This window comes from Erithacus rubecula (assembly GCF_903797595.1).
Source record: "Erithacus rubecula genome assembly, chromosome: 1".
NCBI lineage: Eukaryota > Metazoa > Chordata > Aves > Passeriformes > Muscicapidae > Erithacus > Erithacus rubecula.
The window spans coordinates 96,962,317-96,989,294 of NC_136658.1; the positions used below are offsets into that span (position 1 = coordinate 96,962,317).

The 26,978-nt window shown below is 38.1% G+C and overlaps 1 protein-coding gene and 1 long non-coding RNA gene across 11 annotated transcripts in view; one reads left to right on the plus strand and one right to left on the minus strand.

The window, feature by feature from the left end:
* Positions 1 to 751: 751 nt before the first annotated feature.
* The window catches only part of SCML2 (Scm polycomb group protein like 2), a 71,131-nt gene continuing 44,904 nt past the window's right edge, over positions 752 to 26,978 (minus strand). For 8 of the 10 annotated variants that reach the window (XM_079323518.1, XM_079323513.1, XM_079323516.1 and 5 more), the window contains 9 exons: positions 24,345 to 24,595; positions 19,315 to 19,450; positions 17,242 to 17,445; positions 12,622 to 12,804; positions 11,480 to 11,593; positions 8,134 to 8,238; positions 5,409 to 5,690; positions 4,561 to 4,724; positions 752 to 3,087 (listed from right to left, as the gene is read on the minus strand). In XM_079323518.1, coding sequence (XP_079179644.1) covers positions 2,962 to 3,087; positions 4,561 to 4,724; positions 5,409 to 5,690; positions 8,134 to 8,238; positions 11,480 to 11,593; positions 12,622 to 12,804; positions 17,242 to 17,445; positions 19,315 to 19,450; positions 24,345 to 24,595 — 1,565 coding nt within the window. In that variant the 3' untranslated portion in view covers positions 752 to 2,961. The remainder of the gene's footprint in view (positions 3,088 to 4,560; positions 4,725 to 5,408; positions 5,691 to 8,133; positions 8,239 to 11,479; positions 11,594 to 12,621; positions 12,805 to 17,241; positions 17,446 to 19,314; positions 19,451 to 24,344; positions 24,596 to 26,978) is intronic. The other 2 variants (XM_079323521.1, XM_079323520.1) reach the window with 1 other exon arrangement.
* On the plus strand, positions 5,495 to 12,833 carry LOC306810717. The gene is made up of 3 exons (XR_013776527.1): positions 5,495 to 5,587; positions 9,152 to 9,324; positions 12,649 to 12,833. It is a non-coding gene; the product is annotated as an uncharacterized lncRNA (long non-coding RNA).

Consider the following 26,978-nt stretch of genomic DNA (forward strand, 5'->3'; position numbering starts at 1 on the left):
TAATTTCCAATAGTCCCATGATGCACTGAGGAGTTATGGCACTGTCTTCCAAGATGACAAGAAGTTACAGAACCAGATAAAGAGATGAATCCATGTTGATAGAAAAGCAACTTGGAGAAACAAAGAGACAAAATAATATTGTCTGATATATCAAACACAAAAAAGATACTAAGTATGTTTTGAGGGAGATCAGATGCAAAATGCCTCTGAACTGCTGGCACTGCCAACTTCCAATTTTATCATCTACCAGTAAAGTTGTGAGGTTACCATTAACCCAATCCAAGTTCCTTCTCAGGCACTGGCTGATTGCTGATAACAGTCACTGGAACAAGAGAATTCTGTATCACAGAAATAAGAAAGCTTCAAGTGTATGAAGTTCAAACTTACTGCCACTAACTGCTTTGATTTCAAATACTTTGTGTTTTTACCTGAACACAGCACCAACAGTTTTTATCAGTCTCTTCCCCTCAGTGGTTATATGAGACTTCTGTAGGCTGCAAATTGCAAAATGAGACATACAAAACTAAATAGTTAAGTAAGTGGATAAATTCTTATTTTGAAAGCATAGAACAACCCAAGTTCAAATATTAATTGTTTCAAATGAATAAGGCTGGAATGATCTTACCCTTTTCATTAAAACCTCCTTTTATCAGATGTTTCCATGAACTGTAAAGAACTGTCCAGATCAGACAGCCACCCTTGCTTACACAGAGAGCACTCACATCCACATGGCATCAAACAGAACAGTTACAACAATGAACAAACTCTTTTATTATTCTTGCTAGATAAGAACATCCCACTGAAAATAAAGAATAAAAAATGTATTCTGCTGTAAGACTCAGAATGTTTGAATCTCACACTACAGCACACGGAGAAATTCTGGTACAGCAACATCACAGTTATCTTTGTGCACATGGGTGCACAGAAAGCCTTGAACAAATATTTATACCCATAATAGTGCCATGTACAAAAATGTCATTCCATAAAGACCAAACAGAAAATCTAAACATCTTTGTTTTTCTTATGCCCAGGGCAATGTAAAAAATGGAAACTATTTTCAGTCAATTGCTTCCACTTAGATTGCATGAGATCTTTTTATGCTGAGGAACCCAAATTCAGCATAATAAAGCACAGAAGAAGTAGTATACAATTATATATATGTATAAACAATATTCTGAACACATGGGGCATGTTTTCCTTAATATATAGTTTTTGGTGTAACCATATGAAAGTTTAGTCAGTATTTTTCTAACATCAAGAGAAAATATTCTGTTTCTTCAATCAATGCTCTGACCTTTTCTTACTATATAGAGCATGCCTGTGTTATTCATCTAAGCATACATGCACCACAAAAGATATGCAAAACAAATCGATGCAGATAAACTTTAGTGTCAAATGTCTAATGATGTAATAACAAAAACAATTCTCAGGGCCCAAATGACTTTCTGAATTGAAATTGCATTGTAGTCACTTAAAATAACAAAATACTTGGACTTGAGAGTCACAAAATTCACTGTTTTCTAGCAGTACATCTGTGGAAATCTGATGAGTATCAGTCTATGGGTAAAGAAAGTCATTTTCAAAAAATTAATTTGTAAAAAATACATTTATACTATATGCTTTCATATAAAAAAGGCATTAAGAGATATAATAAACCCTACCATTTTAGGACTACACCTTCTCTAACAGTTTTTATCACTTGACTATTACATACAGTACATTCAGTTTCCTAAACAGAAAGTGTATTTTCTTGTCCCTGATGTATTTTACAACTGGCAGTGACAACAAACTGTTATTATCACCACGCATTCTTGCAGCTTATACAAACAGCACCAATTTTACCCAAAAAAAGGTTTATCAGTTACAAAGTAGCACTTCCTCACAGGAAATATAAACCCAAAACATTGGAATCAAATGTGTATTTCCAAATACGTATCAGAATATATGGCTCAGAGTTAAGGGATGAATAACCAGGAGTATTGCATAGTACAGGGAGCTTGCCTGTATGAATAAAGACATCTTTTGATTGTTTGTCACCTTCTGACTCCAAGAACAAATTAAACAGGTGCTTATGAAAGTAATACACAACTAAATTTACTGGTAAAAGAAAAGAACAAGAAATTGTACAGTTCTCTCTGGCACAGTGCAAAGTACACATTAAAAAACTGAAAATATATGTACAGTGTGTATGTATATTTTTATGCAGTATGTATTTCCCTGACACATACACGTGTACATATAAAAAGCATGAACACACATCCATGCCAAACTTAGCAAAAAGATGGAATGTTTCATATGTGGATGCATTGTTCCAGTGAAATCACTCTGTCTCAGAAATGGCTGTTTATACAGCCAATATGACCTTCCATGAAACAGAAATATTTACTGCCTGCCTAAACTGACAATATACGATACATTTGTCCTCATTATTTCCCAAAGGACTGATAATCACACTTTATAAAAGCTTATATTTGTATTAAGCCCTCTCTTCCATAACCCTTCCTCTTTTCTGAAAGACCAGAATATTCACTACAGAGATGAGATCTTCTATTTTAAGATTTTCTTGCAATATAAAAGTTTACAGCCACCCCTGTAAAAATTATTAACACCTGATGCTGGTTTAATTTATTATTTCCCTTTGGGATTCAGCTGTTTTGTTTCTGAATATGAACACGTTGGCTGAAGCCTGTAACACAGAAAACACTTTTCAGGACTCGGAGAGCGTTCTCACCAGACCTGCCCACACCCAGTATGATCAACTGTCCTTCCCTGACAACTTTCTGTGAAACAGTTTGCAAAAACACTAGAATGCAATACAAATCACCCCCTCCCTTTATCATGAATGTCTCTTTTATATTTCAAGAGCACATTAAAAAAATAGAGGTTTATATCAGTGAAAGAGTTTCACATCAAGGCGATGGCTGTGAACCTGAGAGCTTGGTGTTTGTGGGACCCCACTGGCTAGTACTTTCCTTGTTTAAGTCGTTCAATGTGGTAGCACAGCTTTAGGGCAGGCCCCAGCTTCAGTCCCATGTATTTCATTATCATATCACTCCTCAGTAAGAGTAGTGCCTTCCCATCAATTTCCTGCAGAAGGAAGAGAATAAACACAACAGATAACTACTTTAGCAAGCTGCATGGTAAAACAGGAAAGTACATTATAGTTGTTTATACTGTAGTAAAAATATATCTGCTATATATAGGACAGTAACTGTAATTTTGAATTTACAGATGACTACTGGAATTTAATTTGTTTTAGCATTTTTAATGTGTGATTAAGTATTTGAGAATGTTAAAGAAAGAAAATGATAATAAAGAAAATAAACTGATCAAACAGCCCTCAGAATTAGGATTTCCAACCAGGGAAAAAAGTGAACGGGTCAAGGGAAAAAAGAAAAAGAAGCTGCAAAGGAAGGTCTGTGCAGTTAGAGATTAAATGATCCAAGCACTGAGGCCTTGCATTGAACCTTGAAAACAGCTGTGGGGAGGATTTTGGCAAGCATGTGTGAACGGTCACAGAGAGGAAGTGGCTAGAGACCATCTAAATATGGGAAATTAGATAGATCTATTTCCATGTTGAACCAAAGAGATTGTCAGGATCAAGACCAAGGACAACTTAGTTAAATTTCAACTGTCTGAGAAGCTGCTGAAATATGTCAGTCCTAAGCTCTCAGTATCCTTACATACCATAGACAGGCAATTAATTCCATAAAGCACCACAAAAACTGTCTTACTTTATTTAAATACAAAACCAAAAAAAAACCAAGTGACATTTACTGTTGTTATACAACTAAGAATAAAATATAAGACAGAAATCTCCACTGGAAGTTATTTTGATTTTTCCTTCCAATCCAGCTTACTCAGAGATTAAACTGTTAGGAGGAGCTGGAGCAGAACATGGGTGAAATACTATTAAAGAGAAAGCCAATCTCTTTTTGGAAGGCAATATATGCAATAAAATAAGAATACAGCTCTTTAATAAGCAACCTACCATAGAAGGCACAGCAAGAAGGAGGGGAGAACAAACCCACCACAAACTGATAGTTTCTGTCTCTAAAGATAACATCTGTCAGACCTATGAAACCCTATACACTGTTTTCCCAAACAGATTAATTAAATATTTCAGCTGATGCTCTGAATTTTAGTATTAATGACCAAGTGTCTAGCTAACAATGGCTAACATCAATCTCTGCTCTAGGAGAGTAACTCTCCAAAACAAGGGGGACTGAATGCCCTACACTGTACATGAGAATGCCATTGTCTCTAGAAATACCAGGGGTGCCAGGGATGATGGCCATTAGAACTTGGGTGCTTCCAGGTTGGCATTATTCCATATACACTGGAAAGAGGTGGCTATTTGTATTAGTCTAGCATGACTGAAAGAAAGAAAAAAATATATTGCAGGAGGGGTTTCAGGTGGAAAAGTAATTTTCAGCCTCTCTCTAATATATGAAGAGTCTACTCCACCTCCAGTTGCAAACAGACTGATAGACATGAAAGTTGTATTTTAAGAGATTAACATGACACAATCTACTAGAACAGAATGGATATGCATCATACATGTCTTCTGAAGAGTTCTGCATGTGGAGCCAGTGCTCGTGGATCAGCTTCTTTCACAAAACGCACTACTTCCTCTATTGACCACGTGGAAGGATCTTTATTCAATATTCTTGAAGGTTCCCTTTTTAGTGAATTCAAATCTGGTCCAGTAGTGGAACTTGCAGCTTTTAATACAAAAATATTGTGAAAGGCAGAAGTATCACTAGTTTGTACAGGGATAACACATTTCATTTCACGTAAGATTAATATTAATATTAAACTTAAGGCATTTCTTATGCATTGTTTGCAATATATTAAAATGAAAAGATGCTTTATTTTCCTTCCAATAATACTCTACTGTTCCTTTTGTCTTTAAATGCCTTCTATAACTGCAAATACTTACAGCAGCACAAACATTAGCGCTGTGACATACCTAGAGGGATTAGTTTTACTTGTACTTGGCTCCTGGGTGCCAAGATGTTATTAACTGGGAATGAGGCAAAGGCAAGGGAAGCTGTGCAGACAGACAGTAGGAAACCCTATCCCTGTATTTCAGCAACATGGCAATATTAGATAAGATGCTCAGGAAGTGAGCTGCATACAGCTATCCCTGCTATGGCTTGCTGCAGAGTCCATCACAGCAGCAAGAAGCAGCTGCAGCAGGAATGACCCTTCCTGGCTTGCACTACACTATTAGTACTAACAGGCTTAAGTTCTGTATTTGCAGTTACATTAGCAAGCCTGACATGCTTGGCAGCAGCACACTTCACTCCATATTGCAAGCTTTCCAATGGCAAGGAGCTTTATCCATAACTTTGCATGTTAACAGAACAGTTCCATACTCTGGAAGGTTTTGTGTAACAGTGTACCTTCAATCCGCCGCTGTATCCGATTCCTACTGACTTCATAGTAACCACTGCTCCCAGCAGAGCTCAGGGACAGCCTGCGCAGCACGGGGGCTGAATTTGAGGTAGCAGTTGCTGGCTGATGGGAATTTCTGTAATATGCAGCATTTCCTGAAGTGCGGTACTCTGTGGAACTTCGACAGGTTGGGTTTGATGAATTTACAGAATTAAGTGCAGAATCCATAGAATCCTCAGAAAACCGGTGTTCTTTGGAAGTGCTGTTTTCCTCTATAGGCAATGTTTCTGCTACACAAAAAGCAAGCATCAAAAGTGATGGACATCACACATCCTTCATTACTTGAGGCCTTGCTACGTTCTCTTGAAGGTACTGACAGATTGTAATCCTGTTAACAAATCTCCTGTGTGACAATCACTGAGACTGAATGCTTGTCCCTTGTCCTCAACTAATCAGTGGGCTCTTACTGTATTTTAAAACATCATTTTTGCAGCAATATATTTGATATGTCAAGTTTGAGACATTCTTCCATTAGTCATTTTAGTTGTAGTTATTGAATGCTATGAGCAGGGAAATGACAGAGGAATTTTTTTTAAAATAAAATTGTCTGCTGTAAATATTGATACAGCAAATAATTTTAGTCAATAATTTTTACTGGTTTTTAAACATATCACTAAAAGGCTAACGAGTAATATTACATAAAATTTATTTTGCAAGACATTTTTAATACAAACATAAAAACTCATGTTAACTAACAATTGTTTAGTAAGTTCTTAACAGCAGAGGGAGTTACTAACTTCATAAAGAAAAAAAAGTAGACAATTATTATCTATGGACCCCAACAGGTTCAGACAGAGGTGCCATTATTAAAAAGGGAAGTGGTTACAGGCAAAGCCACAGAAGTGAGTGCCTGGTATGACCCACTAATGTAACATGTTTTGACCCCCCTGCTTTACCTACACACAGTTCTTTGTGTAGGGCAGGGTCTCAGGGTCTCTAACTGCAGACTCTGGAGAGCTACAGATACAGGTAAATTACTGAACCCATGGAGCAAGTTAAAAAAAAAAGTCTCAGGAAGGGAGTATAACAATATTCTGGGTTTTAGGCCTTTTCAGAGAATTTATACTCTGCAAAAGACAAACAACATCCACTCAGTAGACTTGAGAACTTTTAAAGTCTGTCACTGATTCTAAGCCACGTGAATGCAGTTTCAGCATCTCCCTTTCCCTGGACCATGAGACAGGAGCCAGGTTTGCTCGATTACTGAAAATTCCACTGCCTTTGAGCCCAATTCTGTCTGTTTGAGAGAGGCATGCTATGTGAGGAAAAATAAAATCCAAATGAACAGGAACACCACTCCATTCAATAGCAATCATAGATATTCCTCTACATTTGCATCAGGCCAATATCTAGCATGAGAAAGAAGTTGGAAGCATGATATACAAATCTGTATGAAACAAATGCTGCTTTGGCACGAGAGTTATGAGCTGGAAAAATATAGCTAACAGGTTCATAGAAGTGTAAGCCCCACACTACCATCTTGAAAATAACTGTACTGAAGTTATTAAACATATGCTAGTGAGGCAGCATTTTTTTTAAAAAAGAACTGGTGCATTCTGCAAAACAAGTTCCTAAATAAGCTTTTTACTACCCTTCTTATAAGAAAACTTTAAAGAATTACTTGGGCAAATGCCCAATTAAAACCAAAGGAAGAGTATTTTCCTTAAAAACCCAGTGAGCTTCTCAAGCATGCTTTCAACTTGCTTCACAGGGCCTTAGGTTCTCTTTCTGAATGCTGTTTAAAGTGTAGTAGAGTGAAGAACTGTTATGTGTACTTTGACCATCAAACAGCATAATCCTGAAAGGGAATTAAAGGCTCTCAGAGAGCCAGCTCCCACTTAGTGAATTTGGTAAGGAAAGACTATAGAAACAAGAATGGAACCATAGAATCATTGTGGCTGGAAAAAGCCACAACGACCATTGTTCACTCAGTACCACTGTGTTCAACACTGAGCCACATCTACATGTCTTTTAAATACCCCCCAGGGATGGTGACTCAACCCTGGGCATCCTATTCGAATGCTTGACAAGCCTTTAGTGAAGAAATTTCTCCTAATACCCAACTTGAACTTCTCCATGTGCAACTTGAGGCCATTTCCTCTTGTCCTAATGCTTGGGAGAAGTGTTAGTTGGGAGAAGTTATGAATTCCCACCTCCCAGTAACCTCATTTCACATAACTGTAGAGCACAATAAGGTGAAAGGAGGTGAGTGCTTCCACCAGCCCCCCCCAGTACTCCTGGGTAGATTCTGTATGGTCCCAGAGACTTCTGCATGTCTTAAATGCTGACCATTTTCCCTTGGATTGTGGGGGCTTCAATGTGCTTCCCATCCCTACCTTCCAGTTCAGGATGCTGGGTACGTGGAGAGCAACTGATCTTAGTACTAAGGATAGAGGAAAAGGAGGCATGAAGTACTTCAGACAGCATCCTCAAACTTTGTCACTTTGTTTCCCTCACATCCAACAAAGGCTTGAGATTCTCCTTAGCTGTCCCCTGACTGCTGAGAAAAATGAGAAATATTTTCTTGTCTTTTATGGCAGTAGCCAGATCGAGTTCTATTTGGGCTTTAACCTTTCTAATTTTCACCCTGAATAACCTAAGAATATCCTTGTAGTCCTGATTTTCCTGCCCCTTCTTCCAAAGGTCCTTTTTTCTCCTGAGTTCCAGCCAGACCTTTCTGTTCAGCCAGGACAGTCTTCTTCCATTCAAGCTTGTCTTTCAGCATGTGGGGACAGCCTGCTCCTGTATCTTTATGTCCAGCCTTCTTGGACTTCTTATCTGCAAGGTGATGTAACATCTTTTACTAAATTTGATAGTCATGAAAAAAAGAAGCATTTATGGATACAAGTTCTTCTCTTTCATATAAATAACTTTTAAAATAACCATTGCAAAATTTTCTAGTTTGTTAGACCTGAATGAAAAAAGCAAAGAAGAAGCTGCTGAGGTTTTCAAAGAAAACAAACAAGAAAACAAAACCCTTCATATTTCTCAGAAGTACTTACAGCAACTTACCAAGATTAAAAACAAAAGGTATCATTCCATAGAATTTCAGAGAGACTTTAAGAGATGAAGTCAATGATGCACACTATAAAATTAAAAAGTAGCCAACCAAGGAAAAATTAGAGCTGTAGAGAATGAAACCACATCTCAGTCCAAGGCCAAAAGGCAGAGGTGATACCTTAAATTGTTACAACAAGCTTTATGAAGGAGCATAATGTTTAACTGACTGAACCTGTAGATTCAGATTTCAGAAGTCATGAAAGGTAGGATGAAACAATTGAGACGACACTCCCCAGCAGAGAGTTTCAACTGGAGTATTCAAGCATATATCAGCCAACTCAATGTAATGTATTAAGAAAAAATAGTTGAAGTTTTTATAGTAAACCAGCAGGAATCCAAATATAGGGTTTTGGTTTTTTTTTCTTTTAATAATTAGTTTACATTATCTTGTCAAGATTTCTGTAAAAAAAGATGTTAAAATTGCAAAAGAACTTAAGTGTAATCATTCCAATTATATCCCAGATTTCTCTCTGATGGTACATATCCTGAAGCAAATACTAGGTTTGGGAAAGATCAACTCTGCTTTTTTCCTCCAAGATATCAGCATTTGAATTTATCTTATAAATCATTTATCTTATAAACTCATGCACACAAGATGGAAAAGCTGCCATATTTCCCATCATTTTTTTAGGGAAGGCTTCCTGTTCAGTAGCTATGGTATGTGATCCACTTTTCATTCTCATCCATCCAGCCTCTCTACAAACAAACTGCAGCAAAATTGGCTTCTAGCAAATGGAGCACTGCAATGCAGGGAGTGAGAGAGTTCACCCACCTTGGCATGGTGAGCAGCTGTGATTAACAGAGGTACAGAAAGAGATGGGAGGTGCCACTGCAGAATGCCTGACCTCTGGATGGATTAATTAAAGGCCAGTAAGAGGCCTTAAGTTTCAAAGGTAGGGATGACAGCAGACTATTTAGGCACTGAAGCCTTAGCAGGAACTGGATGTTTTGTTTTCTTGAGGCTCTTCTGGGAATTAGAAGCCAGTTGTTCTGTTTCATACATAATAAAATGATGTAATTGGACACAGTAGTAGGAACACTCTGTTTTCAGGGGAAGGCAGTCTGAGTTATTCCCCACTCCCTCCTCCTTTATCTTTCATAACTTTAAGAAGAAACTGTTAGTGAGCAAGAAAGGCAGCAAAATCTGCAAAGCATATCCCTGAGCAGATCAGAAGGAAAACGAGCTGTTTGAAAGTTCGCTTCCCACAATTACTCCATTTTGCCTTCAAATGATATTTCAAAATAACTATTTTAAGACAACTGTGTCTCAATGGAACCAGAACTTTTTGGGGGCAGATCTTTCTTGTTAACCAACCCATGACTGACCGCTACAAAATTGTCTCCAGATTTTCAGCAGAGGACATTGCCCTAATGGGAAACACACAATGCTAGAGAACACTTTGCCTGTTAAAATGCACAGAGTACAAATTCAAACCTCTGAAACCATGGAAAAACACTTATTTTAATTATTTTTTATTCTGTAAAATAACTGCATTTTACAATGAACTAGTGATCTTAAAATGTATTTTAAAGGGTACACTGACTCCATCTGTAAAAGATCCACTAGCAAACAAGGAATAAAAAACAGTATATGCACTCTTGTTTACTTAAGATTTCTTACAAGATACTGCAGATCTACTTAAACATTTGTTTTGCTCCAAATGAAACAACTTCATTTGAGCGTTATTAAGTGCTCCACACTTATTAAGTTAGTACCAGAAATAAAACTTAGATGTATAATATATCTCTGGAATTAAACTAGAGCTGCTTTTGTGAAGACACAGAAGTCGATAATCAATGCAGAACTGTATATAATAGCTACAGGAAATATAAAGATGTGAATATGTTATATACACACACAAAATAATAATAAGTATAATTTAAAATAAACTATCATTTGGAACATTTTAATTTTACATCCTTTTCTGCTTTAACTGTAGTCTTAAGGCTTTTTAATATGCACAGAAGAGATATCCTGACCCCACTCACGGTAATAGATATAAAATAATTTCAAGATCACAAACAAAAAGAAAGGAAAAAAGGAGAAAAAAATAACTAATCCCCATCATACTTCAAAAAAGCCTTTGGAAATGATGTGCAAATATCTTCCTGCAAGAGAAAGTATGCATCAGATGGAATATGGCAGTATTACCAACTTACCACATCTTAACCAGTTATGTAGAAAAATGGTTACTCAACCATTTCGCTGTGTCTTTCTCACTGACAGCTTAAACCTAGACACTTTACTTCACATCTGAGGCAGACTAAGGCTAGTTACTGCCCAGTTACTGCAGCTGAGCTGCAGCACAGAAAGAAGTGTTATTTTATCTGTGAACTACACCAACCTAAGAGTGAGCTGTCACAGAGAGGCCACACCACTCCCCTGGCCATTGCTGCCTTCCACTCAACCCTTCCCTGTGCTCATCTAAGTCCACAGAGAGTCACTCCAGAGAAGTAAATCAAGACTCTTCACCAGAATTTTTCTGTGCTTTTGCTCACTGCTTCAGCTCACTACCCAGCCAGGGAAAGGGAGCAGGGAGCACAACTTCCACTGGCAGCTAGCTATAAACTCAGCTGAATTGTATCATCAAGCTGCACCCTTACTCATTTAATGAACCCAGCCTAGAGTTAAGAGTTGCTTCCATCTCCTAACCCATTTCAAGGCAATTGGTTTTCTGCTCAGTAGCCCTATATGAAGCAGGAGGCTTCATCTGTCACCTGTGTGCCTGAGCCCCTTCACAGAAAAGGCTGCAGATTTGGGAGAAGCACTGCTGGAATGTGCAGTAGATCTTCCTTAAGTGCAAAATCTGTGCCAGTGATCAATAATTAACATACTTCCACCCTGACCTGTCAAAGGCTAGAGACAAACCAGACACATATGTTGTACTCAGTCCTTTTTGACTGAAAATACTGAAACCATAAATAATCCTCATATATAATTCTGACATAATATAATTACCTTCAGATGGATGAGCATCATTTCTGGGAAGCTTAGGGGAAAGAGGGGCAGTATATGGTGGAGAGTCCTGAGGGTATCGTTTAGCACTCCGGTTTTCAGGTATTTCTTCTTTGGCTGTGAAGAGGAAAAGTCATCACCTATTATTCTAGCATAAAGCTGCTCATGGGCAAAGTCCAGAGACAGAAGCAAAGACAGACATCAGCCATTCACTAAGTAGAGTTCTATTTCTTGTGTCACACAGACTCAGTCTCTTCAGTACAAAATTTCAAAACTGAATTAACTTGACCCTGTCTACTTTCCTGAATAGTTAAAACTAAGAACGTTCATACGATAGACAGAATTATAAACATAATTTCTCCATTGGAAAGAGGGAAAAAATGTTCTATACCAGCACCTGGAACACAGACTCAGCTATCAAACAGCTGTGAGGAAGCTTCATTCCCAATATAAATCTTGTGACATTATCTGGACAACAAGGCTATCTCAGCTGTGACTCCTGGCGTCATCTGGGACTTGTAATGCCAGGTTCTACAAACAAACTGTTGGGAGATCTTGGGCAAGTAATTTCATCTCCCCTTCACTCTACCTTCCTGGTGCAGCAAAGGTATTGGACTCACACAAAATTTCACAAGCAGCCAGTTTCACAAGTTTTTCTACTAGATGATAGGACTGTACATAGTATAATGCAAAAATTTTTGAGCCGCCCCTATGTAAGGAAAAAAGAGAAAGAAAAGACTTTGTACTTGTGTTGGAAAGGTTAGACTGAATTCCCTTTCAGGGGAAGTGCCTTCTCACAGAAGCAAGCATCTTTTAGTAAATCTATTTTATGAGCTGAATATAAATTTAACAAATGAAATGTGAAGTTTTGAGCTTGTCTTTTCAGCAGTATCACAGAGGTAAAGTACATATGTTTTCTGGCTTGCCTACAAGGAGAAGTTTGCTGAACAAAATTATTTCTGCACATGTGGTATGACCTATCCATTACTGTCAAAGCACTTCCACACTGGAACCAATTCACTAGGAACTGAAGTGTATTAATTTCAAGCAATTCATGTCACAGAAAGACTAAAAAGTTGCATTTCATCAAGTCCCACATTTCTCAGAAATATCAGCACTTGAAAATAACAAGTGATTAGGAGTACCTGGCTTACTCCTATTGTACTCCATAGGACTGTGTGCACATCCCATGTAAGGGCTGAAAGGCTGGCTGCTGAAGAGGTTATCACACTGCAGACTGTGGCAGAGCTTCTCCAAGAAGCGCAGGACAAACGACGCGCTGTTTACAGAAGGAAGATGGATGGCATGCTTTTCCCCATCAAAGGAAGCTGTGAAGAAGAAGATTATGTCAAACACCCCCCAAGCATCATGAAGTATAGGAAAATACCCCCACTTACTCAAAGGAGAAGACATCTAGACTTGATTTAAACCATGCAAGACATGAGAGGAGTAAACAATCATTCTGATAGTTTAAAAAAATTTATATCCAAAGGACTGTTTTCACCTTCCATTGGATCCATGTCAGATTAAATTTGCTCTATGGGAACTTACTTTAATAAAATAATTTTGGATTCACACCAGTATAACAAAACTTTATGTGGAATTTCCATCACTTACAAAGCAGCAAGCTCTCTACCATGCATTTGCAGGAGATAGCACAAGAAAGACCCTTTACAATACTTGCTAAAAAGAAAAAAGAAAAACCTAAATCCTTAAAAAAAGTCAACAAAAAGCCCAAACAGTTATTAAAAAAAACCCCAAAAACAAAACTACAAAAAAAAAAAAAAAGAAAACCCATGCAAAAAAAAAAAATACCCTGAAGAAATGAAACAAACAAATTTATTTTTTTTTTCCTCAGTTTCTAACTGAATGGAGAATGCTTGTGGTAAGGTGCTGGCATCCACTACCATTGAAATTCTGACTCAGAAACTGTTTTGCCATTTGCTATTTTATCACTAGAGAAATCTATCCTGCTGTCAACACTACAGTGGTCAAGCTCCCATTTATTTCAACAGGAGTTAGGTGGCAGAGATACCACAGCAGCCACAAATGGATCTGTTGTCTTTTACACTGAGTGATTACAAAGAGCCTGGACATGTATTTCCTTGTTGACCTCTTTTCCTTGCCCTCAAACAGTGTGGCAGCTGAGGATATTTTTCTTTTTTGTGAAAATTAGTAAGGTTTGGAAAAGACTCAATACTACAGATACATGGACAAATAATTACTATTACATGAGCTGAAAATTTTAGTTACTTGTGATTATGAAGACTTTAGAACAAAGGAGGAACGAACTTGTAACTTAAGCTTACAGCTGAAAAGAAGTGGCATAAACACCAGGTTTATGCATCAATTTGTCTTTTTGGTTTTCAGCCTGTCATGCAGCTTTCTGTTGTTAACATAAGTTTACAAATGATAAGCAGAGCTTTAAAGGATCACATTTTGTTGGTAGCAGATGCTTAAAAAAAACAAAAAAAAAGCCAGAAATGACAAGAAATCCTTTATTCACGGATCTGAATTCAGGAATACTTCCATATTGTGTTACAAAAGAGACAGATAATATACAAAACCAAAAAAAAGCCTAAGTCTAGCATATTTTAGGCTTCCTTAGGAAATCTGAAGTGTCAATTACTTACACTATTGATGTAAGGAAGCTTCTGATTAATGTGAATTTACCAGCCAACATCAACAATAATTTGCTGCCTTTCCCATTTGCTTTCATGACAGACTGACCAGTGCAAGTGCTTGAAGTTTAAGAGTCAGTACTACAGAAAAAAGGTGTTTCCATGGCCTATTAGTTTTTTTTTCCAGGCTCCAATGTCCAAATGAAATGTTAATGATTAACAGTCCCACATGTGGTTCAGACACAAGGTCCACTACATCCTGTTTGGGGAAGGGGTCTCCAAAGCCAAATTTTTGCTTGGAACTCAACCAGTTCTGGAGAGCAAATGGGCTGTGAGACTCACCATAGTTTGACCTCCTGACAAATTTACTGCAAGGTAGTAGTCAGCTACAGCAGAAATTTAAAATGCTGTATAATAGACTTATGGATCTTCCTATATAGCCTTTGGAGAAATGACTTATTCTGTACCCCTTAATTTCTCATTTTGAAAAAAAAAACCAAAAAACAAAAAAAATTTGAAAAGAACAATGTTATTCAAGAGTTGTCAGGAGGATAAAGCAAGAAACAGCTGAGGCATTGTGATTGCCCCAGCAAAACATTCCATGAGAAAAATCCACAAATAAAGATTCAGTGCAAACACAGCTCCCTGGACTTTTAACACCTGAGGGCAACCATATAAACTCCAACCAAGGTGTGGGATCCAGATCCACAGGCTCAACTGTCTACTCTGCTTGGGAAAAACAGAAGCAATATGGGCTTTTTTACTGGGGAAAAACATTCCCCAATAAATGCTAAGGGAAAAAATAAAAAGGAGTACCTCTGAGGTGCAATAACTTCAATTTTAACAGTATATAAACAGGGACTGGAGCTTGCATGTGCAGCCCCAGCCCTCAGGATGAAGAGCAATACTCATTTCTTCACCTTCTATTCTTTAAGTATGTTTTACATACCAGGATCAAGCTGGGAGAAAGACTGAGAATGAAACAATCAGAGAAATGTGTTTTTCTGATAGTGATGAAATTCATTCTAGAATCTAATTTTAATTCTCTGCTTGAGAAAATTTATCTGAGCCTCAATCTATTTCATCCCACCACACACCCCAGTCTCTGTGCTACAAAGAGAAAAAGGAGCTGACACCACCATCATTAGTGGGTTTGCTAATCAAGCCTTTAATTTCCTCTCTGTTTTATTTGCCTGAATTGAAAGCTTATGCATTAAGCAAAAATAAAATAGTTTGTGCCTTTGTTTAAGAAAGAAAAGATGGAAAAATTCTAAATTTAATTTTATTCAAAACAATTATTTTCTTTGGCAGCTGAACCAAAAGAACCCACTAATTATTCTATATATTCCAGCAAGATTATTTTATCCATGTCCTCATCAGCACAGTTTCCTCCTACAGCAGGTATAATACTTTCTATAAAAGCATCAGTTCACAAAAGACTTGGATTTCTTTGCTTATTCTCTGCCACAACATTTTTTTTCTTGACAGTCTAAAAAAAAAAAAAAACCCAAACAAAACCTGAACAACAAGCCACCCTCCAAACTCACTTTAAAACAAAAAGGCTACAACTGTAATTGCTTATTTTATTCTACTGCTGCTTCCCTCTTGTTCCTTACTATTCATGTGCACAGCAAGATGTAATGTGCTACATTAATCTAAGTCATATTTTATACTTCACAAAATTTATCACATACAAATTTTTGATAAAATGACAGGGAGTGTTTGCTCAGCCACTTTTCAGCTACCTGTCTGACAAGCCAAGGAGAAGCAAGAGCTCAAGAGCACTAGAAACCCACTGGGGCCTTGTGGCTCACTGTCAGCCAGACCAGGACTCTGCTTCCAGAACAGTCCACATCACCAGGTTCCTCAAATCCAGAATACAGGCCTTGGGGTGAAGCCAGGTGCACAACAGTAAATCCTTTTTGTACAGAATTTTTGAATGCAAACAAGCCACAACTATATAAGGAATCTGAAATTTCTCTCTCCTGTTTGAAATTATTATTTTCAATTACTCAGTCACAGACCAGAGATGCCACTGGCCTGTGATTTAGCCCTTCATGATGAACAATCACAAATAGATTACTGGCAATGAACATCTCCAAGCATTTTGCTCTAGAAAATTGACTTGTCTGAAATAGATACAGCAAGGTATTAATAATATACCAAATATTCATATATATTGCAAAAATAAAGCAGTACCAGTTCCAAAACCACATATACACAATGCACCTCTACTACACAGCAGAGAAGCAGCATCCATTTTGTGCACAAATTTGGGGGATGCCTAAGCAAGGCTCACTGTGGTTCTGCCATACACAGGCTGGGGTGCTGCTCTTTAAATACAGTTAGCAACATTGTTATGAGTAGTTAACTGAACGTCTAGTCCACTAATCATCTTTCACATCTGGTGTTAATATAAAGAGATTAAAGTAATGTCAAATCTTTTACTGCCACTGATGGAATTATGAAATGATGTGCTAACTGTTATATATAGAATATTTCCTAGCCTAGAAGGAGAAAATGTTAAGCAGCAGCTATTCAGATTGAGACACAGAGATCATTTATCTACAGGCCTGCCATCAATATGTAATACATATAAACCTATCTCCTAAGAGGAGACATAGGTGGATGAAGAGTCACATAAGATACTGCTGCAGTTCTGGAGAATGGGGTAAAGGAAGCAGCAGCAACTTCAACATGTGGAATCACTTGCCTGGAAGCTAAACAGATTAGTTTGAGACTTGTCACCCACTTGGTTAATACTTTAAGAACACAAACACCATGCATGGATAAGATTATGCCAATGACTTGAACTAATAACGTTGATTATTTCACTTGTGAGTTTACTTGACAAATGCTTGACTACAGCTGCTAAATGAGGTACACAAGCTATACTTAGTGTAAGAAGGTAACTGCATGGTGCATTTGTAATTTAAACACTGCTACTGCTATATTTTAATTTAAATTTAAAGAACTGTTCAAATCACTCTGAACTCAGAGTAAGATAAATCATACATCAATGTTCACACCTGTGTTTACACAGCTAAAAAAGTGATACAAATTCATTGCAGCTACTTCAGTTCTTCTGCTCTACCTCAAGTTCAACAAGTAAAGAAACAAAAGAAACAGAATATCATCACATACCAGTTATCATTTCCCCTCCATGATGGCCAGATTTCAGAAATCCAAAAACCGTTTTGGCTTGATAGGCACAATCCACACAAGCCTGTACAGCCTGCTGAAGTACCACATTGACAGGACCTGGTCCAAAATGGTCTGGAAGCTGCTGAACCTTCTTCTTATCCAGGTGAGGCCCAGAATTTCCATGTTTGTTCACATAAACACACACTGAAAAGGTACAAGCCATATTTACTGCCAAAGAACCAAGACATGTTTCAAAGTTAGAACTTCAAATTGTCGTTTTAGCTTTAATCCTGCAGAAGAGTTATATTGGTGAACTCAAGAAGCCAATCATGCACATGTACTTTCAGAGCATGCAGAAAGTGCTCTTCTATCAAGGTTCTTTTGACTGAATCCTAAACTCACTTTTTTTTCCTGCATTCTGAAGCTTCTACCTCACTAATGTAACAAAGTTGACATGATCTGTGCTTGTGTTTTGACTAATCTCTGCTCATACACTAGTTCCAGTGAAGTACAAATTACTGGCAGCAGGTACTCCAAGCTACCAAGTCACAATTCTACAAAGCATGCCTTACCAAGTTACTGCCTATTTTTTCCTATTTGAGAAGCTGCAACAAAGAGAACCTTATGTTATAGACGTGCCACTGATGCTCATTCTGAAGCACCCATATGGCACTAACACAAACATCCCACAGAGTGGCTATCAAAGGCCTGCAGCTTCGAAGACCTGAACCACTCACAGGACTTCAACACAGAAATGTGGCCTGTGTTAAATAAACACTTCTTTACAAACACTGTAGTGTTTAAAGGTGGTTTAAAGTGTAGCACAAAACAATCATACAGGACTTTTGTAACTACTTTTTAAAGAGGCAATGTGAAAGTGTCTTCCAAAACAACTGCCAAGGCAGAAGAACATGGGAAACATGCAAACGATGATTTTTTTTTTCTTAATCATCCTGGCTGCCACATGACCAAGAATGCACCCAAGACATTATTACAGCTTAATGAAAAAATGTGCCTCTGTGGTGATTGAGCAATCTAAACATTCCACTACACAAAAGACTGACATATTTTCTGAACCATAGTTTGATTTTAGATAAAAACCCTGAGCTTTTAAAAATAAAGTATTTCTACAAGAATTTTAATGACGTAATGTCTTCATGCATATCTGTTTACTCTCTGATGTCTCCAAATTGAAGGAAACCTGTTTGTACAAATAATCAAAGCTACAAATCAACAATAATAGTATGGCATTTTCTGTCCAGGTTCAACAACAACTGCCTTGTAAAAGATTTATTTTCCTAGGAAAAAGGTAGGTACATGTTTTCCCCTCATCCATGACTGAAACTGGGCGTGAGAAGAGCCTGACAACTTTTATTGTAAAAAGAGCTTTTAAATGCAAAAAAAAGTAACGCAAGCAAAATGATCATAATTTGTTTTTAGAAAAATAAAAAATAAATAGTTTTAAGAAAGTTCTGAGATTTCGGCTGACAATATATGAATTGTCTCACTATAGGATTACCAGTTCCTCAATGGGTTAGTTCATTTACTAGCTTATTTCTTTTCCGCCAATCCTTTTCAAGACACATTTCATTATATTTAGAGGCAAAACAAGCAAACATTTGGAAAGAGGAATGTATTCCCTCTGATTGCCTTTACTGGGTTGTTTCTTTTCATGTAAGGCTATATAGAGATAAAATCTCTATTTTGTTACATTATAGTAGAGCTTGCATGGGAACAGAAAATCATATGGGCTTTTAGCTACATCTATTCCCATTTCATACATTAAGGAGTGGGGCAGACATGAAAGAATTGTACCATTTCTTTCTTCACACAGGAACAAACTGCCAGGTCTAGGAGACCTATCAGAAATCCCTGTGCCCCAGCATTTACTGCTATAATGTGGGCACCAAAATACTACTTCTGAAAAGTAACTCTGGCTCCTACAAATAGCTTTAAAAAATAAGGCAGCTGGATAACGATTTACAGTAATAAGTCTGCAGCACATTCTTCATAAAATGAAACTACCCAACATGGAAGGCATTTCACATACTTTTTTTTTCCTTTCTCTTTTACCTGTGGATATAACTGCTGCAGTTGCACCAGACAAACTGATTCCATCTTTAAGTGTCTGTGTAGTGCCATTTTCCCCCTCAGGAGATGACTGAGGAGAAGGAGATGTAGGAGTCAGTTGCTCTGGCAAGATTTTTTTCTGTTAAGAAGAAAAAAAAATACCAAGAAAACAGAGTCAAAATATTTAATGTTTTTAAGGAGTCTGCACAACCTTTCTGCTATCAATCACCATCTTAATGAATGTGTGTGGTTCCTTGCTAGAAAAGTACCACACACAGCAGAGAAGGGAAAATTCAGGAAAGGAAGACCAGAAACTGTCAGTTTGCAGTTAGAGCTACTTTGGTAATGCAGTGGAAGACAAATGACTTAGGAAGGAGCCCACCTTTCCCTAAAAATTGGGACTAGAGCTTTATATACTAATTCATAACTCTTCTAAAATCTTAGGATGAAGTATTTTGGGGTATTTTCCTGTCCATGCCCTTCCAGCTGGGCTTATCACAGCTCAAGTTAGCTGGGGTGTGTATGTATTGTCATAAAAAACCCTAAGTCACATCTAGGTGTCAACAACACAGTGCACCTGCATTTTCTCTTAGCTTGTTTCAAACGGGATTGAAATTCTCAAGTAACCACTTCCAGGAAATTTCAGGTGCTTCATGCATGATATCAAACAAGAATGTAGTAACAATCCAGTCATGCTTGTTGCCAAAGCCTTTTCCTTTCCCAAAGCAAACTTATTTGAGTTTATAATGCAACAGATAACCAGAGTTCAGAGCACAGTGATTTAGAGATTGGTCTGTGTGCATTACCTTCTCCACCTGAGGAAAAGAGAATTTTGTTGTAATTTGGCTAGGACTGGGATTTAGAAAAGAGATGTTCACATCACATTTCACAGAATATTCTGAGTTGGAAGGAATTCAAAGGGTCATTGAGTCCAACTCCTGGCCCTGCACAGGACACCACTTAGAGTCACATCATGTGCCTGAGAGCATTGCTCAAACGTTTCCCAAGCTCTGTCAGACTTGGTGTGGCAACCATTTCTCTGGGTGAAGGCACTGTTCCAGTGCCCAACCACCCTCTGGGTGAAGAACCTTTTCCTCATATCCAACCTACACCTTCTCTGACAGAACTTGAGGCAATTCCCTTGGATCCTGTCACTACCCACCAGAGAAATAGATCAGTGATGTGTTTTCACATACTATGAAAATACAAGAAATAAAAGAAACAATAAATCAGGATTCATCACTTTTCTCTCCACTGCTTATTCTTGCACAGGAACAGATTACATTTTGACTCTCTTACGTAGCTAAAATTAGGAATGTAAGAGATTATCCAAGGTCTTGACATTGCTGAATGCAGCAGAGACTTGTGGTCACGTGATTTACCATTAAAATTGATATATAGTAAAGTAAAAATTCAGTCAATTTGCTAAGGAAGGCTAAGCCCTCTTCCATTTAGCAGTATTCATCCTTTAAACTTTTAGAAGCAGCCTATTTTCCAAGTAATGTATTGAAAACCATATAGAAAGCAATCAGAATACATACCCTCCCTTAAAGAAGAAGTGCTTAACTTCTTCACAACACCTAGAAAGAAGAAATTAACTTTCTTCTGAAATTCAGGGCACTTTTAAGAAAAAATTTGTGCCACTTAGAGATAGGTTTGGTGTGAGAAAGTACTTGACAATATGGCACTGGATGGAATCACCATGAACATAAGGAATAGACTGCCAAGGCTTGGCATTGCACTGTGAGATGAGGTGGCACAGAACAAAGTAGTGATGTATTACTTGTCAGGAATTGACCATTTATCTTAACATTGGGTGTCAGAAAGGTCTCCATCTTCAATACAGAGGAAAAAAATGCACTTGGGAAGACTGAGGTTTTGATCTGAACATTCCTGAAGGCCCCCTGTAGCAAGGATTCTTGCAAGGGGGCAGTTTTCTTTTACCATGCTACCAAAAATGGGTGGTCAAATTAAAGGAAAAGACGAGGAAATGGGGAAAATGTAGGCATGAAAACAAAATACAAACACTAAACTAAGAGGAACCATCTACTCTCCACACCAGTGCACACGTGTGGTGAGACTAGCTGGCTGTTTCCTACCTTCTCCCTCAGAAGGGAATACAGCACATTATGCTTGCTCAGCCAAGGCTCTCATTTTGAAACCCCAGTGACAGCAGCCAGCTGTGAGCCCAGAGCCCTGTAGTTTGATCAGACAGGCCACATTCCCAGCAGGGCTGGGCACAGAGGCTGGGGCTGGCTGGCCCCTGCCAGCTGGGAGGGCACGTCAGCTCTGTCTGCCTGCAGAGAGCAGGGCTCACAGCTTGCACCACCAGACAACTTCACCAGCTTAATGTTTAAAAACTCTTTTTGTAGGCTTGAATTTAGGGTTGGTACCCACACTCAGACCAAGGGGTTTCCTCAAGAAATTCTGAAAGGAATTATTTGCATTGTTATGTAAAGTGTTCTTTAAAAATATAATGAAAGAGATGTACAAAGGTTTCTTCTTCATTACAGAAGAGTAAAAACATACAGCACAAGCTGTGAGAAACAAATGAAAAACAAAATCCAACATGCATCTCATACTTTCAGATCTTAGAAAAAATTTAAATAAATGAGAAAAACGATGCAACTGCTCAACATTTCTGGCTGTATAATAAAAGTTAATATCTGCAAAATGACAAATACTGCAGCATAAAAACCTAAAGGGTTTCAAACAACTCTGCAGAGACAGGCAGATACCAATGTCCCTAAATATACCAAATAGCCAGCTCACACTTGAAGCATGACCATTTAGTGCAACATCTGGGGGGATTTTTTTTTTTGCATCAGTCTAGGGGGCTGGGTAGAAGAAAAAAAAAGCCTTTTTCAAGCCTCTAGACACATACCACTTGCATATTTGCATACATACTCTGTGAGGTGTACAGGCTGTATGGCTGCATGTCATGTCAGACACACTATGTCCACAGAACTCCCACAAAGCCCCATTTCCTCTCTTTACCCTTATGCTAACAGGTGTAATAGTCCAAAGAAAAGTTTGCACATATGTATAACATCTTGGCAATTTAACCACTTACCAAAGCAATAACAGCCTTCTGGGAATTCTCAAATGGAGCTAATTTTTCAAGTTTTTAATGCTAAAGTTAACAAGGCAAAAATCCCATATTGGATGTATCAAACCTGGATTTTTGCAAAACCTCTCCATTGCCTGGTCCCATAGAGGAAATCAGGAGTGCATAGAGGTACCTCAGATTTGCTGCCTCAGGACAGGCACTAACACCCATTCCCCAAACAGCACCACCAAGCACTTCACACAAACCAGGTGTTAAATGCTCCAAGCAGACACCTTCAGGTACCCAGGGCCCACAAGCCTCTTTTCATGGCAAGGTGTCTCTAACTACTATTTCAAAACACAGATAAAGCCTCTTGATTTCTTTTTAATGAGAGCTAGAGGACCAAATTCTTACATGCAAGTGCACATCCTGACACACCTGAATAAGATCTTAAGATACAACAGTCCTGTGCTCAATGCTATCCTTTAAAGCCCTGTCCAGACTTAAGGACACCCCACTCACCACCTAAGCCTGTATAGGAGCACCTTTCTCCTCTTTAATCTCTGTCACTGTGCATTTTTATACACCAACTAAAAGAAAAACAAAACTGAAGACCAATTCCATCAGCTGCCTACCAGTTGGATGTCTGACTGCAAAGGGCAGGCAGCAGAGTGCTCAGCTCTCAAAATTATTTCTTATCTTGTCATGATAATTTCAGCAAAGTGCTGCTTCCATTTCCATACTAGAGCTCCTGGCTATTCTCTAATGTTACTTCACTAGCACTTCACACTGACCAGCACAATCACTGGAAGGGAGAATCACTACCTTGCTATTACTCCACTTCCTCCCACACACTATTAGGAATAGATCCCACCACTCACACTGATGCAGAATGGAAGAGAAAAGACCCAAAACTTATACTTTTTGATTCTTGTGGGGAGGAAAGGGGAATGAACACAAAAAACCCCCCTAAGAAACACCAGGAAAAAGCACTGCCACCCACCTCCTCACTAGTGATGCAAGCAGGAAGGAGCACAAGGACAGACTTAAATTGCCTGAGGAAAGACATTACAGGATTGCCACTCTTCTTGGACAGCCTGCTGTTCATGAGCAAGCCTCAGAAAACAGACTATATGTCCATGGCAATCCAAACTGCCCTAAGCCTGCCCTGCTGTGGTCCTATTCTTCCTTGCAGCAGCTGTAGCATTGGTGCTTTTTTGAGGTGGAGCAGATGAAGAAGGATAGGAGGGATGGATGCTGTGCTGTCTACCAGCTGAGCTGCCTGACCTGGCTCACTCAGAGATTGGTCATCCACCAGCGCTGGTGCCAGTGGCAGCAGGAGGTGAGGTGAGGGGACAGCAGTTCCAGTGTGTACCTGACCAAACACTCCACCAGAGCTGAAGCTGGAGGCAGCTGCCAACACTCTCTCCCTCAGCTGGGCAGGGAGAAAGGCATCATGCCTTTCAGACCAGGGCAGAATCAGGCCCACATCTAGAGAAAAAGAAGCTTCCTGCTTTATGCTAGAAGCTCCAGGATTAGGGGGTATCCATGAGATTCATTTGGCAAATCCAGCTGTATGCTTAAGAAGCCTAAATTACACAACAAAGCCCAAGCTATTTTTAATTCTTTGTTTCCAGACCTGAAAAAAAAAACCCAAAAACCAAAAACTGCAAGCTATATATATGATTCAGTAACAAACTAATCCAAAGTAAAAACCTTAAAGGCTTCCCTGTCTCTATTTCAGAACAGCATTTTTCAACACCAATTACTCACAAATAAAACAGCAATCTTGTTTGGGAATAAAATAATCCACAGGATCTTATACTAAAATATTCCAGAAAAGTTATTCTAAATTTGTTCTTGTAATCAATTGCTGAAAACAGTAAAGCCCTGAAGGCTGAAGACAGAAAATTAAGTAATAATAATAAAAAAATCTCACTACAAAATTTTGCAATATAAAATAAAGTAGTAGATAAGGACTAACCTTTTTTCCAGGTTTTAAACTTTTTTTCCTTGTTTTAAGATTTTCAGTATGAGAGGTGCTTTTTGTCAGGGGAATATTTTTAGGAGACCTGCCCTTCTTGGGAACTGCAGACTGTCCAGGGGGTTTGCCCCGACCTGGTTTCCTGCCCCGCTGCGCTGGTACCGGAGCAGATTTCTGTGGAGACTGCATTGAACGCCGGGTCACTTTGGAAGGGGAAGATTGGATTTTTGCACTGCTCTTTGTAATGGAAACTGAGGAAAAACAAAAACAAAAGGGAAGGGGGGGAAAAACCTCAAAATGAACAATGGAAAGCAACTTTTCTAACAAAGGCTTAAAAAAAATAAAAGTGTACTGCACAATTTACATTGTAAAATGAATATACTTTTTACTTTGAACTTAAGTGGTTGGCATGAAACTATAGAACTTCATTGAAGCCAAAGAGAGAACTCTTTGTATCCATTCTTTTAGAGGGACTTTCCTAAGAGAAAAACATTCAAATAAAAACTGGGGAAAAAAACTCAAGAATTAATCCACTCACCTTATAAACACTTCCCATAATTGAATTACAATATTTATAAAGTGCCATTCATCAAGAAGGCCTTCAAAAATACTTCACAAATTATACAGCCTATAAAACATCCCTTTTCCACTAAGAGCAGTTTCCACAATTACAAGACATGCAAACTACTTCTAGGGAGCTACAAAACAACTTTGAATAGCAGGGAAAATCATCCCAGTGACAAGGAGAAACTGATGACAGGCAAAATATCTTTAATAAATATTTGTCTGAGATGCTGGTTTAGAAAGTTACGCTCACATAACTATACTCAGATTTTTCTACCTGGTGCCATTTTGAAGAAGGGATTCCAAAAATCAAACACAAAGTATGACTTTTCTTCATTCTTAACATCGAAGTGATTTTCTCCCATGAGATGGGCTAGTCTCCCATTCTAATCCAATATGGGATCCCAACAGATATCCACTTGGATATGTTCCAATATGTATATGATGTGACAGCATTATAATCTGGTGTGAGGTTCTAAGATGTAACCAGATTTCATTCAATTAAAACTTCCTAACAAACAGGTAATTGCCACCCAACCTGCTCTTCTCTGAAATAATGATGGTTTTACCAATTCCCTTGCCATGTACAGATTAGAACTCAAAAAGGATGCCAAACAGAAAATGAGGGCATATCCTCAATGAAAAGATGTACTGCACCATGCTACAGCAACACCTGTGGCCAACAAAAAGCAAATACTAAGTCCCTGTGGCCAACAAATACTCCATTCTGTTGGCCCAGCTGCTGGCAGGCAGACAGATGCATAAGTTGCAGGACAGGTAAGCAGAAGATGAAACAGGGAAATTTTTTGACATTGTAAGTTAGAATTAAAGCAGGCCTTGACTGTGTTGGTCACCACTGCCTGATTCTAAGGACTAATTCATACTGGAAATGGAGCATAGGGGGCTGTTAATTCTGGATTTTTGTGAATTTGGAATCTTTCTTCCCTGAAAACATTAGCATGTTGAAGCTTTCTGTCAAGCAAGTAAAACAGAAAATAAAATAGAAAGATACTTTTGAAATGAGAGATTGAGAAAATAAAATATTTAAAGACTGAGTAACCATTTAAATGTCTAGCTCTGTGAGTCATATTCAACTTAAAGAGTCCAGAATATTGCTTTGCAACTTTCTTTAACTCTGTATCTTTATTCAGGAGTCAAAGGTTTAAGTATTTGCAATAGAAAATGTCACTGTAAGATTAAATACACACTGCACACAGACTTCTTATAAAATACAAGTACTGCTGACACATTTCTAAAGCAGTAGGAGCATTTACATACATTGCTCCTTGCCTGATTCATTTACTAATCTAATATTCCTAAATGGCAGTTCAGAAGAAATCTCTTCATTATGGCTGGTTGCAACCCTAATACATCAAATGCAGACCTGATATCCTTAGGTATGTGGGAAGGACCACCTTGTGGATGAATAAAGTGATCACTTTCCTTTTATTTATGTATGCCAAACATATTTTCATATGCACTGACAGCTTAAAATAAGACGAGCAGAATTTTAACCAAATGCTGCCACAGCATTACTCTTATGTTCCTGAATTGCTGAACAATTCATGTTAAGCTGTATATCTAGAAAGCAAAACAATATCAACTGTATGCTGTACAATACAATGCTACATATTGTATTATACTTGCAACAATATAAAATGCAGCTATTTTTATTTATTTGTGCCACACAACTATACATAGAACAAAACAATCATGACCATGTAAAGAAATGCTGTTTAACAAATTCTTTGTGTTTCTGCCTATGCTGAAATCTAGCAAATGCACTTCTATTCTCACACAGTAAAGACACAGCTGTTGCTAAATACACACTACTTTCAAGTCAACAGGTTCTAGAAGCACAGGTATGAGTTTTGGACACTGGGCAATCCCTATTCCCTTCCAGAAGGACATTTACTGGACAAAGAGTAACAATACAAACAGCTCCAGCCACTTCATGCTGCCCTCTTGAACCACACACATCAAGCACTACCTTGTCTCAGCATCTTCCTACCTGTATATGCCAGAGGACCAAATATGAGCAGTATTAACCATTAAGGGGGCAGGGGGGAT